The 15,958-nt window shown below is 40.4% G+C and overlaps 1 protein-coding gene across 3 annotated transcripts; it reads right to left on the reverse strand.

Moving 5' to 3' along the window:
- Positions 1 to 1,664: 1,664 nt before the first annotated feature.
- On the reverse strand, positions 1,665 to 15,882 carry ZCCHC17 (zinc finger CCHC-type containing 17). 3 transcript variants are annotated; one of them, XM_075195887.1, is made up of 9 exons: positions 15,755 to 15,882; positions 15,066 to 15,131; positions 12,936 to 13,031; positions 12,073 to 12,130; positions 11,866 to 11,966; positions 10,426 to 10,517; positions 10,203 to 10,303; positions 9,378 to 9,502; positions 1,665 to 2,334 (listed from the first exon to the last, which is right to left on the reverse strand). In XM_075195887.1, exons 3-9 carry the CDS (start codon positions 12,975 to 12,977, stop codon positions 2,143 to 2,145), a joined length of 711 nt encoding a protein of 236 aa, XP_075051988.1. In that variant the 5' UTR covers positions 12,978 to 13,031; positions 15,066 to 15,131; positions 15,755 to 15,882; the 3' UTR covers positions 1,665 to 2,142. The 3 variants fall into 3 exon arrangements, with proteins under 3 accessions (XP_075051988.1, XP_075051989.1, XP_075051990.1); XM_075195888.1 differs by lacking the exon at positions 15,066 to 15,131; XM_075195889.1 differs by lacking the exons at positions 15,066 to 15,131; positions 15,755 to 15,882 and adding an exon at positions 15,648 to 15,743.
- Between the last annotated feature and the right edge of the window lie 76 nt (positions 15,883 to 15,958).

The following is a 15,958-nucleotide window of genomic DNA, read 5'->3' on the forward strand; positions in this document are numbered from 1 at the left end:
TAGGGCATCAATTGCACACCTCTGGAATGAAGATAAGCCGCCATTACCGCCATAATCTTTGTAAACACCCTTGGTGCAGTCGCCATGCTGAATGGAAGAATCCTGAACTGATAGTGAGCAGATCCTACCGTGAATCTGAGAAAAGCCTGATGTGTCTTCCAGATAGGAACAGGATATCTATTGACGCCATAAACTGATTTGCCTCCAGTCCGTTGATAACAGACCTCAGGGATTCCATTCGAAATCAGACCACCTGCAGGTGAAGGTTCAACTGCTTTGGGTTTAAGGAGCCATCCGGCTTTTGGACCAAAAAGATTTTGGAGTCTTCTTTGTGGATGGCGGGGCAAGCTGGTTGCAAAGAACCTTCGAGGGGCTGGGCCCACTAGGTCCATTATTTAACCCCTTGTCATGATCCTGCAAATCCAACTGTCCTCCAAGGACTCTGCCCACTGATTCTTGAACAGTAGCAGACGTTCCCCCACATCCGCCAACAAGGGGGGCTGGGCGTCATGCTGCTGCCTTATCCGGGAGCTTAGAAGAGGGACGGCTTGTGGAGGAGGAGGACCTACCCCGGAGCGAGTGTCCCCTGGTGCCAGAAGCTCTGGACCCGAGTGTCTGGCCCCTACCAGATGGGCCCCCTCGAAAGGGTTGTCTAAATTAACCAAATTAACTAAATGAACCTGGGAGTCCTAGGCCTTAGAACATTGACAGGCAAAAAAGTAATTTTGTCTCCTGTAGCCTGGGAAATGATGGAATCCAATTCCGGGCCAAATAACGTGTCTCTTCTTTCTAGGTAGCTGTCTTGGGGTCTCCAAAAAACAGTTTAACCGATCTAGACTCCTGACTAACGATGTAGACCAAGCCCACATTTTACAATTGTGGTATATATCGTGTCACATTTTTATTCTCATTATTGTTACCAGCACATATTTCTGAGCATTAAAGCAGATTATTCGTCAGGGTACAGCATTATATTCTAGTTTGAACATCCTGTCAATATTGTTATTTTACATCATCTGGTATAAGTGCCGGAAATTATTGTTTGATTATTGTATATTTATGTCAAGGGCGGATACCTTGAATAACTGCTAGCAGCTCTATCACGCTGGGTGGTTTGCAGAATCTAGAGTGCAGTGTTTTTTCCATGTTGTATAAATTGTCATCCATTTCTCACTGCTGCACGATCCTGGTCACCTAGGCCTAACGCCATTATAAGTTGCATAAATTTTCTATTGCCAAAAACGATCTCTTAGTATGAGGTTCGTGTCTAGCGGTCATAAAATGAAGAGTACTCACTAGAACTAGATCAAGAACTCAAGGAAAATACACTTTAAAACAAAAAAAAAATCATAAAAAAACTGAAAAAAAGTCAAAGGGAAAAAGCCAGGAGTATATTCAATTATAAATTGTTGTATCTTCTGTGCAATATTTTTTTAACCAGTTTATAACTACATAATCTTTCATGAATCTTATTCTAGCAAACATATGTCTACACATACATACAAGTCTTCAGAGAAAATTTAGTAAGATGGTGGCAATAATGACATAACTTTCTATGCACAACCCTGCAGAAAACTAAGGGCCACTTTGTACAATGTTCAGTTCCTTCAATGGACATGTATCAGAGAGGAACAAAATTGGTTGGGAAAAGCGAAACCTGCAAGAAGTGTTTATACTATTTAATGACATATTTTTGAGGAGAAGAAAAGCGAATGAACAGATAGTAAGGCTCATGTACACAGTTTATGGAAAACTTTTCAAACAATGAGAGGATTAACTTGCGTCCCAAAACATTTAAACACTGCACAAATGCATACATGATAATCCCAAATGTACATCTTCTCCTTGTCTCAGACTCCCCAGAGGAAAAAGAGGACACGCAATACCCAATTATAGAATATAATTATAATGCGGTTTGTTTGGAGCCTAGAACCACTTTTTTTTTTTTTTTCAAAGATCAGTTTTTGTTTTGTGACTACATTCTTAAATCCTGGACTATGAGAATCTGATTGCTTGAGTTGCGCATAATCATCTATTATCAACTTGCATGAGAAACGGATTCCTGCTACTCTAGAGGATATATAAAGCCAGTCCCAGGCTCACCAGGACTAGACCAATGTAAACAAACAGTGGTCCCTTTACTCATTCCCTTTGTTTGTGTTTCTTGTGTTTCTTCTTCATTTTCTTTGACCTCTTTTTGCTCTTCTCCACGTGGCGCCTTTTCTTTCTGGAGGGCTCAGAGTCTGAACTATTAGAACTGGAGCTTGAGGAGTTGTCCGTTTCAGAAGAATCTTCCTTGTCTCGCCGATGTATTTTTCTCTTCTTTTCTTTTTCCTGATGGGAAAAAAAAATGAAAGGAGAGGACAGGATAAGGATTTACAAGAAACAGGCTTCTTACTGTTTATAAACATATCATTTTTATTTAGAAAAAAATTAAAATATATCATGCATTAACATTTGTTTAGAATAATATTTTGTAGATAATAAGAAATCTTGTGTATTTATGCATAGCTATCTAATAAGCAAAATGTGTAGCAAAAAATATTTTTTCATTATTATTATTATTATTATTGCAGTACTGTGTTAGCCAGAAAATAAGCAGAGACATGAACATTTCCTTGTACATTGTAACATGGATTTGTTCAACATTTCTATGCTTTCAAAGTGCAAATCCAATTACACAAGTTTAAACAATGCTTGCAGTGTAGTAAAATTACTGTAGTTACAAGGTCAAAAATCATAATTAGTTGTTTTAATGCTATGACATGAATGCTTTGCACAAAACAAGCACAATAGTTTTGAAATAAAACTTTGTTCTGTAATCTTAACAGTTTTTGTTTTTAAACAACTAAAAAAAAAGAAGGCACACTTATGAGATATATTTTGTTGCTGTTTTCTCAAACAACATTTTGGGAAGTCTCTTATAAACTTGTGCTGGCTTTTATCAGCCTGGACAGGTTGAGGAGTGACATTTTATTTATTATTATGCCTTTGGAAAGTCCTGCACAGCAGCATTTAACCATTGCACTTTTCAGGCTTGAATTGCTACTGTTGTAACACAAGACAGAGCAGAGGGAAATTTGCTCTCATTCATAAGATGTCCCATGGCACTCGTTCTTCCAGGTTTGTACTGAAAAATTATTAGTAGCCCATGCTACTGTACATGCTGCATTTGTTATGTTAAACAGTACGGATTTAGCTTTTGCCTTACACATTTCACAAACACAAAGCAAACACACTAATGGCTGTAAAAACAAATAACATATCAATAGCAGCATTGGTAAAATCACAAGGAAGTCCTTTATCCAATCAGTCCGTGGTTGTGCTGAACAGGATGGCAGACCTCCAGCACTGGAACCTAAAGATTCATGTGACAGAGTACAGCGATTCAGGACAAGTCACTCACTGCTCAGCCTCACATTCCATAGGCTAGATATGTATGTGTTATGTCTGAAGTTGCAGTAGTGTTTTTTGCATCCCACTCACCATAGAACACCTATTCATAACACAGCAAACAGGTACACAAACTGGATATTTGCCATCTCACATATTCCTATCTTGGTGTTACGTGGAACTGTGCAGATGGAACAGAAACCCCGATCCCACAGCACTGACAAAAGCAATTACAAATGAGTGTATGCACCTCCGTTTGGCCCCAACAACCTCATCAAAGACACTAACTTTCACTAGGAGCGCCACAGTCACACAGTGCAGGCAGGAAACTTTGCAGCTACCATTCAGCCTGAGCCAGCCTTGTCCAGATCCATTCTGTGCACCACAAACGCTACCAAGCCAGAAGTAACTGTGGACAGGAGGACAGAAGCAGGCATTGGAGCCTCCATCATCGGATGAATTTTTTGAAGAAGGCACCTGTCTGTAGTTGTGCACGAACACCAAAATCCAGGCATGTTGTAGTGGAAAGAGAGTGGTCCTCTGATGAGGCAGTCAAAATTGCAGAAACACCCATGCGGTCGTCATCTTGGATTCTTTTATAATTTTCTGCATTCAGCCATTGGCCGATTGATTAATACTCCCCCTCATTCCCCAAACTATTTATGCTATCTGATGATATATTTACTAAACTGCGGGTTTTAAAAAGTGGAGATGTTGTCTATAGCAACCAATTAGATTCTAGTTAGCAATTGCTTATACACAGCTGTCTTAAGGTCACAATAACAATATCTCAAAGGGGCCGAGGTCTGGATTTGGCCATTCCAAAGCTTTGTTTTCTTAATTTAGGCATTAATTTGTAGATTTGTTTAAGATCAGCATGTGGTCTTGTCACATGATCCAGTTGCCAAACTGTTATTATATCAAACACAAACAAATATTTTCAACTACGATCTAAAGAAATTACCAAAAGGCAGCTAGCATATTACATGTATTGCTACTTACTAAAACGAGACAAAAACAGCAAATTTCTCTCATTAAAATAGCATGTATATCAAGCTGTCTGGTTGACGTAATGTTTATTTTTTTTTCATTATTATTTCAAATCCACCCTAAAGTTATAGTGGCTGTGGCTATCTTTCTTTAAAATACTAGTATGCTATCAGTGCCAAATAATATTTTCAGAAGACAGGACACAATTTGTCCATTATATCTATATTCAAGCCATATTCACAGGAGGCAAGACGTGAAAATGAGATTTTATACTTATGTTTTACGTCCTTTTCGCTTAGTCCATGGGGGACACTAGACCATGGGATATAGAGCCTCCTTCAGGACACGGACACTTTAAATAGTTCTAACAACTAAATGCTCCTCCGTCTTATACCTCCCCATCCTGCTGAGAAGTCAGTTATTTTAGTACCAAGCCACACATGACAGGAACAGAAACAAACATGAAAGAGAAAAACAACTTCATCCCTGAAAAAGAAACATTTAACTTTGGTAAACTGCTTCCCACGATAACTAGAGCGTAATTGGGTGGGCACTCAGTGTCCCCCATGAACTAAGAGAAAAGGATTTAATGTAAGTATAAAATCTCATTTTCTCCATCATCACAGGGGGACACTGGACCATGGGGATGTACCAAAGCTACTCCCTTTGGGTAGGGTGCTGCTCACAACATTGTACTGCGCAGCACCCTATACCCAAACCTAACATCCTTAGACTTGTAAAGGTATGTACGGAGCCCCACGTGGCTGCCCCACCAAACTGCTCGGCCGAAGCCCCATGCTGCGCCGTCCACAAGGAGCTCACCGATTACACCATTGAAGCCAGCTGTGCCAATATCTGCCATGACCGGCTTCGCCAGTCTGGTACCACAACTGAACCTAGACTCCTTCCTGTTTACCCTTTTAGGGTGCGGGAAGCAAAACCATTAGAGGGAACCACTAATAATTCTTGAAGCCTATTGCTATAGAGTTATTTGTACATTCCTGATGATGATGTATGTCACTGCGGTGGCATTGTCTAATTGAATCTGTATGGGATGACAGAAGGTAACCCTGAGCTAGAGCATTTAGCATTGCTTTTAATTCTAGAACACTTATCAGAAGCTTTGCAAGAATGGACAGTGAAAGGAGACAGCCTCAGCACTTGGGGCAAGTATCTGTTGTCCCAACTGTCCAATTTTATATAGCTAGGGGACAGGCCTTGTTAATGCTGCCATCTCAACTTCCTGAGGAGCAGCATCTGAGAGCTAACAGACACCCTGAGTATGTCCACCTGAAAATGAGTTCCTGAGGATCATCCAGCTTTTGGGAAAATAACCCCTCCCTCTGCGTCATACTAACACTGGAGGAAAATCACACTCGCTGTAAGTAATGTGGGATTGGCTAAACGTATGGCAATTAAAGCTGGTGCGCAGGTAGTGAGAAGGGAGGAAATCACATTCCTGTGTGAGGGGATAAATTGAAGTGGAACTGAACCACTGACCCCATCATGCAGCCTGTTATTTCGAGGACCTGGCTGATGGCATCTTAGTGGAACATAGCCTGCTGTGCTCCACGAGGAGCCGGGAACTGCCGAAGTGATACCTTTGTGCCTTTACCATTAGAGCAAAAAGGCATGAAACCAAGAGTCCTGAGCTCTTGGCAGATATACCAGTAAGGAACTCTTTCACCTGTCGCCTGGCTAATAATCTTATACAAGTCAACCTTGAATAGACATCACCGTAAAAGACAAGGACACCAGAGTCTTTTTGACTCTATCTGCCTCCCAAGCATTGAGCCGTTTGGTCTCAGCTTGGCGAGCCATCAAGATAAAATTATGGCCCCTGGTTTGATCAGCATCCAGGGCTTTGTCCTCAGATATACATTTTCTTTCCAGATGTGTACCGACAAGGTCGCCATTACAGATCAATGTCACCCAGACTGCAAGCCTGCAAAGAGTTGCTGTGGCCACTTTTCTGTGTTCTAGTTGACCCAATCTAAAGCTAAAAATGGGTCTCCTTAAAGCACCAGCCACTAACAGTTTTAAGAATGGTGTCAACTTTCTGTCTGTAACATTCTTAAGTGCTGTGGTATTTGTGGATAAGAAAAGACTTGGCATTAGACAATTGCGCTAAATAGGCAACCCCCTAGGGGGAATTTCCTTGTAACCTACTCTGGTAAGTGATAAAGGGTCTGATATCTGCATATAACCTAACCTATGTACAGGATGGGTCCTCAACTCGCACAGCAATTATTTTGCGGAGAAGAAGGAAGGAAAGAAACTACTTTTTCTTTCTTATAAACAGCATCCTGCAGACTTTGCTGACTACCCAGTGTCCTAGATGTATAGTACCTGGGAACTGTCCACACTAAATCATCCACACCATGCTGTCTTGTAGATTCCTTGTCACAAACAAGGAACTCTTTTTGTTGGATTGCTCTGCTACCTCCCCCTCTACTTGGGAAGAGCACTCAGAAACCAACATTCTCCAGGACCTGACAAAGACAGGACTGGTTTTTCCACAACTTAGTCAGTGAAGTGTTCTCACTTATTGATATTTTCTAAGGAGAAGGAAACTCTTACAAGACCCTGTACAGTTTTAACCAGGCATATCGCCTGGTTAAAACTGGGTCTCTTCTCCTACAACCAGTGGACTTGAAGCGAGACGATGGGTAAACGCATAACTAGATTGTGCTAGTGCCTTAGTCCAGGCTGGTTCCACCCAACCAGAGGTGATTCCAGCCAGCACATTTGACAGCTGGCCTCCCGCCAAAGGCATCTGTCTGACTTTTCACTTGGTCACAGCCTGATATTTTACAGTATGACAAGTCACAGATGAAGCCTCGCCATCCTAGACCTCCCTTTATTTGGCAGGACAGGAAGATAAACCAAGGCAAATACAAAATACACAATACAGAAAAGAAGAACCAGGTATCGTCAGACAGCAATACACTCAGTAAATTGTGCAGAAATATACCACACCATCCCCAATGCAATCCCACTCCAGCTAGAAGTAACTACCTGCTGCTGGGGAGACAGAGGAGAGTTGCACTGCTGGCACAGTGTCTGTTCTACAGTATATTGATAATCTGTACACACCTGAAACCAGTCAGGGGGGTGTGCAAATTATGCTACCTGTACCTGCACCTCCCCAAGGGTCATGTAGTCAGAAACCTCTCTTTATCCAACCTGATGAGAAAAAGAGCTGGAAAAACCAGCAGATACAAAGTACACAATATTGATAAATGTACCAGGTATCAATAAAACTCAGCAGAATTTGTGTACAAATATAGCACACAATCCCAAAGCAATCGTCTGATGCTGTAGAAATAAGAGGAGAGCATAGCTAATGGTCACAGTGTCCGATCTTCAGTACACACCTGAAATTAGTCAGAGAGGGCAGTGTAAATTATACTGCTTGTACCTGCAACTCTCAGTCATATACCTCTCTTTATCCCCATCATAAGGAAGAGCAGGTAAAGAGGCAGCAGGGATGCTGGCAAAGTGACTAGTTTAGACTGATCATCAGAACACAGCTGAAATCAGTCAGGGAAGAGGTGAATGATATGGTGCAAGGGTCTTTTTTTGTTACATCTCCGCCCAGGGCCCAGCACATAAGAAGCCTGCGTCCTAGAGGACAGCCCCCCCCCTGTGCTGAGACTATGCCTAGTGTGGGACTATCTCATGAGGAGGCCCCACCTAACCCTGATTCCCAAGTGGAGCCCTGGTACTGCAGCGGCCTTGCTTAGCAGGCTCCAGGCCTCACCACACAGAAGCTGACAGTCTTTTAACATCCACTTCCCCGTGCTGGGATGGAGGACTTACCATGCCACTCTCCTGGTGCGGTCTGGTGCTGCTCTAGCTACCCGATTGTGAGGTGGCAGCAACGGGCCTCAGCTACAACCTGCAGCTGAAAAGGTGCAAGGCCCTGTGAGACATCCCACGTTGGGCAGCAGACTGCCTACATGACACTTCTTCCCTGCCCCCATTTGCAGAAAGTCCAGCAAGACTACCTGCCGCTAAAAAAAAATCAAATAAAAATAAATAAAAGGAACAGGCCTTCGAGGCAGCCCACAAAAAGAAACGCCGTCCTGAGGGCACTGTAAAAAACGGACTTCCCTACAGGATGGGGAGGTATAAGAGTGAGGAGCATTTAGTTGTTAGAATTATTTAAAGTGCCCATGTCCTGAAGGAGGCTCTATACCACATGGTAAAGTGTACCCCAGTGGGTGATCGTGAATACAAGCTTATACGGAGAGGGATTGTCGTTTTACAACCACAGAGATGCACTGATACCACGGGCCTGAAAAAGCAAGTCTCCTCTCCGGTCAACCAATGGCCATTGCCTTCTCTCCCCTTTGGTAACCACATCTCACTCCATTATGAAAGATTTCTCCCGTACTGCCACTCCACTCCTGGAACGATCTCCCTCATTTTTCCAGACTATCCCCTAGATTCAAATGGTCATTGAAAACCCACCTGTTTACACAAGCCTACCAGTCCTCCTTTAACCATTTCACCATGTAGTCTACCGCACCCTTTTTCATCCTCCATCTCTCCCACACTTGCTTCTTGCCCTCATATGACCTTACATTGGCTCACCCCCATGTGTCAACCATTTGTCTGGTCCTTGGGCTCTCTGTCCATTGACTACAGTCCTCCTTCAAGGGCTGTAAACCTGTTGTTTGCACCCACACTAATGGGCACAGGTTTTGTGTTGAGAGTTGTAGTGCTTTTGTTTACTGAATTGTACTTTTATATAGTGTACTGTCTTGCCTTGTTTTCCATCTGTACTGCGCTGGGGAACTCAAGTGGGCCCCTATAAAGGTTAAAATAATAATAATAATAAAGTGGGGTAGTAATATTTTTAAATACTATGCATTATTCACAGGTACCACAGTTGAGGTTGTATTTTTAGATTTAGAACTCCTATTATTACTGATAGATACTCCACAACCCCTTTGTTGCAACTCTCAATTATTAGCTCCACACTTTACCTTCTTTTTTTTCTTAGCAGGCCTGTCGTTCTTCATGTGATCACCTTCATTTTCTTCTTCTTGTTCTGGTAATAAACTATATTTAGTTCCTCCAGGCTGCATGAAGCAGTCTTGGGCAAAGTGACCTGGAATAACCAGTACAATAATGTATTTAATCAAATATTTTAGTTACATAACACAGGGCAAACATTATTAAAGATGATCTACACTATGTTTTATTATTTATATTTGTTATTTTGGTCATATTTGGTCAAACTTCTGAGCAATTTTTTTTCAGGTGTGTATTTTACGCAAGTAGAAGTAGCATCTGTCTATACAAGAACATAAATATACAGTATGTATCTATGGGCTTGCTATATTGATATAGTCTACATTTATGGCTGATAGCACCACATTCTGTAAATACATCATACATAACTGTCAAGTTGTGTATCTCTCCAGCTCCCACGAGCCACCTGTGAAAGTGTGTGATGTCTTTACAACCTTCACACAGTAACACCTATATCCCTAACGTGTGTACATAAAATGTCATTATGGTCGCAAAATGTACCTATTGATATCATTTGTATCACTTACAAATTTAAAATAAAATCAAGTTTTTTAATGCCTTATCAAATTTTCTGGACTGATGATTTACCAACCCTATATTTCTCAATGCAATGGTTCTAAATCTAAATTAAGATTTTAAGACTAAGTATTGTAACACACATCCTAATTACAATGGTTAGTAGTCCTTACTCTTTTGTTGTCAATCCATTTAAAACAATTCACATCAGTGTTTCCCACCATGAAATCGTGCTGCAGATTAATGCACGGAGAACCAACCTTTACAGCCGCACTTCTTACACACAGTATTCAGCACAGCTTCCAGTATAATCTTCTGCTTGCTGTAGTCCCGAAACTGCCGTCTTTTCCTGTCATCCTGCCTAATAGAAAACAAAGAAGTCAGTATATACCACCTTTCATATCAGCAAAATTACATTTCCACTGAATTAAATGGAAAAGCCATATTTAAGAGAGAAATGGTGTAGACATGGACAATACTTACTCCAGCACCACGTTGTTTGAGTCTAGATCTTTCCCAGTTCCTTGATTCACAACTTTCATGGATAAGGAAATTTTTTCCTTTCCATCTTTTATCTGGAAAGCGAATAGTGAAATCTGTCAGACCTTAAGAACTGCAAAACCTTATAAAGGAGAGTCCTGTCACCTATTGTTTACAAGTAGTAATACAGTAGTTAGAATAGATCATTATAAGACAAAAACATTATAAAGTACTGGGATCTACTGTCTAGAATGATTGGGACTAAGTGTTTTCCAGTTGAGCTTTTTTTACTGTCATTTGGAGAATTGTAACCAAAATACACTACATTATGTTTACTTTCCTGTGCTATTCCCCTCATAACATTGTTTAGCAGTGTTTCTGAGAATCTCAGTGATCATGTATATGTGAATGACATTATTCCTGAAAAGCAGCAATTTTCTACTTTTTTTTCTGAACTTTTTGGATAACATGGGTTTCATATAAGAAATAACAGCTAATCATAATGTCACTCAATTTATACTAAGCTGTAAAACAGCAAACTACAGTTAGATATTTCAATTAGGTCTATTATAGAAATTGAAGCTTACAGTCTACTTCTGCTCAACGTATCGCAGTCATTTTGTAAAACAATGCAATGAATTCATTTCCCCGTAATAGCTGCACATTGGAAAGGATTATGCACACACTTCCTTAACAAGGACATACATAATATTCTCTTCGCATGACAGGAAATCCAAAATTTTCAGGTTAATTTCCCATTAAGTTTATTCAAAAATCAGGCTTCAATATTTGCAGCGTGCTGCACCAGAAGAAAAAGCTGAAAACATCAACACATCTCTCACCTGCTTGTGATACAGCAAGATCTGTACTCACTATCATAGATGGCACAGGTCACATAAATAGCAAACAATAGAAGGCAATGCTGTAACCAAAGTTATATTTACCATATGAGCCGAAAAGGGCAGCATGGCTCACCCCCCCAAAAAAAGTCATGAGGGATGTGTTTGCAGAATTACTGATCTACGACGTACTAACCAAGCTTAGTCAGCACAGACCTGGCAGTAACACATCAAAAGAGCAAAACAGGAGAAATCAGAAAGTAGCAGGTGCTACTCAATTGCCACAGTTTCATACTGTAGTAAGATCACACAGTGTGCAGAAAAGAGAGTGAATAGCAACGAAGAACATCATATGCTTATGTTGCATTTGTAGCAACCAGAAGTTGATCTGGAGCCATACATGGTTCAGGAAAATATGCCTCCTTCCTTTATCCAATATGTAATATGCAGAAATACACAATACGCAGGATATATATTATATATCAGTGACAGGACATATATACTTTCCATGGAAACTGGTTATAGGTTATTCACTTCAGTGTACTTTTTAAATCATTTTCCAGTCTATACATTATTCAAAAATGTGACCTGATTTTGTTTGTACCTCACGACCGATGACCTTCACCCACACTCTCTCGCCAACATCAACCACTTCTGAAGGGCGGTCAACATGGCTGGATGACATGTGAGTCCTATGAACAAGGCCTGGTAAAGACAAAGCAACTCACTCAATATTTTATTTATAAAGTCATTGTATTGCTTTTCTCCATTGTCCCCGGTGACCAGAACATCGGTGTGTGTCTTTACTCACCTTGTTTTCTGCACCCTGGAATTTTGATAAATGCTCCATAATCTGTCACATTTGCAACCTATGTAAAAATAGAATTGGTATAAGTTTCAGTATTGTTCAAACATCATAACTAGGTAAAATAAAAAAAGTGATGTATTTAGCAGTTAAAAAGGCATGATCCAATTCTATTTTAGATTTTCAAGTGAAATCAGACTCTATTAACTCCTGCAGGTTATATCCTAATAAAGAACACTTATTTATATCACCAACTATAAAGAACACTTTCATTATTAGAATAATGTCTATAAATATGGCATGTATTTTCCTCCCATGTAAACACCACTTACCTGCAGGATGGACACAATAACATTGACTCATCCGGGATATGTTGGATACTGTTGGTATATGCTGGGCTAATTATTATATATAAAATGCTATGCTAGCATGCAGTACTTACACAAATGGATGTTCATGCATGGAATATACACACAGACCATTAACCCTCCCCCCTAAGTTATGGCCTTAATTCTTTACTTTCAGAGAAGGATTTGTCATGAATAAAAACATAACACTATCCCTTACTGTAGCTTAGAATAAGCTACAGTAAGGGATAGTAATCTGTACTCATCTCAAAGTTACAGAAACACAGATAATGTATATTCTATCACCAATATAAAGGCTTTTGGTTATTTACAGCAATATTTTGGATGGACTGGTTTATAAAGTCTCAAATGTTATATTTTTACAATGATTTTTTTCTAGTATAAGCATTCTATCAGGCAGTGCATTCTTCTTTTAAAACAATATATTTTAAACTTTAAAATGTGTAATACAGTAGATGATTCAATACATATAAATTATCTTGACACATGAATTTCCTTTACCTCCCCTTGAAAGATTTCATACAATTCTGGTACATCTTCCATTGCTGTATTAAACCAGTGGCGTCAGATTATTGTTATTTAATATGCTGTACATATCTGCAGAAAAGAAAGTGCAATGGTTAGATTACTTTTATTCATTTTGGTCATATTGACCAGTAGGAGGTGAATTAACTAAAGAGAAAAAACAAACTATGTTTATGCATTAATTTGCTGAAGTGTAAAGAAGTGAATATTTCGGCTCTCAGAACAACACAGTTAACATAAGCAACTCGCAGTACACAAATACAGTAGAATTGCAGGGCACTGCAAACATTGTGAGGACTGGCAACTATAACACAGTAGTCTGCAGCCCAGCTTTGTTCATATACCCAAATCATACTACTACTCATATTCAGCACATTACATTGCAATCCTGATCCCTTGGCAAACGGTGAATGCAGCGCAGACCAAATGTACCCCGAGTGCATGTGAGTTGCCGCTAGAAAAGATACTCAATTTCTTAGAGAAATGTAGGAAAAAATACTGTAGTATTCCATTTAGTTAAGTTTTCAGCAATATTCAATTTGCAATCAAACTGAATGTTGTCACAGGTGAGAAACATATCTATCGAATGCATATTTGCAATACACTACGGGCCCGATTCATGTTTGGACATACGGCCATTTGCATAGTGTATATTGCATAAAATTGCTCTGCTCATGTTCAGAAACTGAACTTATGCCAATGAATATAATTGCATTTTCAACCACAAATTACACTTACAACTGCCTACAACTTGAGAGGTTAAATGTGGGAGGGAAGGAACAGATTAATGTAGACCATGCACAGTAAGGGGGTGACTCGGACATTCCCAAGCAAATACGACAGAAGTCTTGGAGTTGATCTTTTGTTTATTATTACAATTTTCTATGCATTCTGCTGTGACCTTTTATTATAGATATGTGTGTACATATACTGCAGTCTGTTGTGTATGTCTACATAAGTCGAGTAACACATACTTGCCAACGTTTCCTCGTTGGCTTTAGGGAAATCCCAGGGAAGGTGGGCGTGTGGGGGCGGGGCTTGATGGATCACATCATTTTGGCCCCACCCCTAAACAATTGTCACAATTTTGGGCAATTACAGCAGGGGGCTAAGATGACGTGATATTTGCATCATTAAGCCCCACCCCCACCACTTATCTATTGTGGGGGCGGTTGCATTGCTCTCCCGGGAGGTCTCCCACAAATGCGGGAGTCTCCCAGACATTCATGGAGAGTAGGCAACTATGCGTTGAAGAAAAGCAGCTAATGAATCTCTAGAGACTGAACTGTCTTTTACATTTCTGTCTCCATTACTGAAGTCATGTTGTCTTACCTGTCAGTCTTTGATTAAATCTTGGTCTCCATGAAAATGGCCACCTCCATAGGCATCAATACATGGACAAAGGACACAATTTCTGAACCGTGTCATCATGCCACAGATGGCGAAGCCAACCACATCTTGTACTGGCTCAGCATCAGGGAGAATGCCAGACTCTTCAGGGAGTGAGGGAGATCACCCCTATTTCAGGGAGTCTCCCTGATATTCAGGAGAGTTGGCAAGTATGGAGTAACGTTTACCAGAGTGTAGTTACACCCAGATTCAAATAGAATCATATCATGAGTTTGCAGTGGGGGCAGAGGAATTACATACAGAATTGAATATAGCAGGGTTTCCCAAACCCAGTCCTCAGGGCTCCTTAACAGTGCAGGTTTTCCATATCTCCTTGCGTGTATTCATTACTGACTGACACATTGTAACAGATCCACAGGTGGTCCTAATTATGTCACATGTGATCCGGAAAACCTGCACTGTCAGGGAGCCCTGAGGACTGGGTTTGGGAAACCCTGGAATATAGGATTGTATAGCCAAAGGCTGTAATTTGTGGCTAAGAATTTAGCTGCATGCTGGAGGTCACCTAGAGAAGGTGTGTTCACCAAATGGCGTTTAAAGCAGACAGTTGCTATGCAGGTCACGTCATAGCAACCAATTCTTTAAATCAGTGCTACACTAAATCTGCACTGAAAAAAGGAATGTTTGTTTTGTTTTGCCAAGAAACAGAGTAAACAGATAAGCGTTAGATACTGTAAACAATTTTAAGATGCATACCCACAGATGCTTGCTATGCACTCCTGGTACGTTCAGCACGTACTACATTTCCTGCAGCTTGAATAGCTGTCAAAATAGAAATTATTGTTCTGTACAGTGAATTCAATACACACTGATAATTTCCTGAACACTTGATGGATTATGAATAATGGTTGTTGTGTTGATGGTCTGTCAAGCACACGGGAGATGTCTAGTTTGACCGCTATTTAATCTAAGGTCGTTTCATATCAAATAAACAATTTTTAAATGAAAAACAATTGTATCTCACATGACTGTGAGATACAATGCAAATACAATAGGATATGTCAGTGGATCCCAACCTTTTCAGTTCAAGGCACCCTTAGGGTCTTCATAAAGTTTTCAAGGCACCCCTAAGCCAAAATAATTACCAAGTAGTCACCCACCTTGCTTACGACTGGCCCTGGCCAAGGCACCCCTGGGAGCCTAGGCACACAGTTTGGGAACCACTGTGATATGCATGTATGGCTACAAGATCAGCTATGTAATACTATCAAAATAGACATGTTATGAACTCATATCCATGGCTGTAGTTTTTTTGAAATGCAAGCCACATACAATTACCATTAGGAAGACATTAGTCTATATCTCATCGCTTTGATAGGAGCCCCCAGGGTGTCTCATATCTGTCCTGTATCTACAAGTATAAGTATTACATAAATTGTATTTACCTTGTGGCCGCCGCCATATTAATTCTCCTCCCCATAAAATAACAGTGCCCTATCACAGAGGAACGGCCACACGCTACCTGATAATCCGGACCAATGGCAGAGCGACTAAACTCCACCCTCCCTCTTATTGTGTTCGTCGCTCAGCTTCCACTGGTTGGCCACGAGACCAGCATTATTCAATCACTGCGTTCTAATGCTATGACG

The sequence above is a fragment of the Mixophyes fleayi genome, chromosome 2 (assembly GCF_038048845.1).
Source record: "Mixophyes fleayi isolate aMixFle1 chromosome 2, aMixFle1.hap1, whole genome shotgun sequence".
Taxonomy (NCBI): Eukaryota; Metazoa; Chordata; class Amphibia; order Anura; family Limnodynastidae; genus Mixophyes; species Mixophyes fleayi.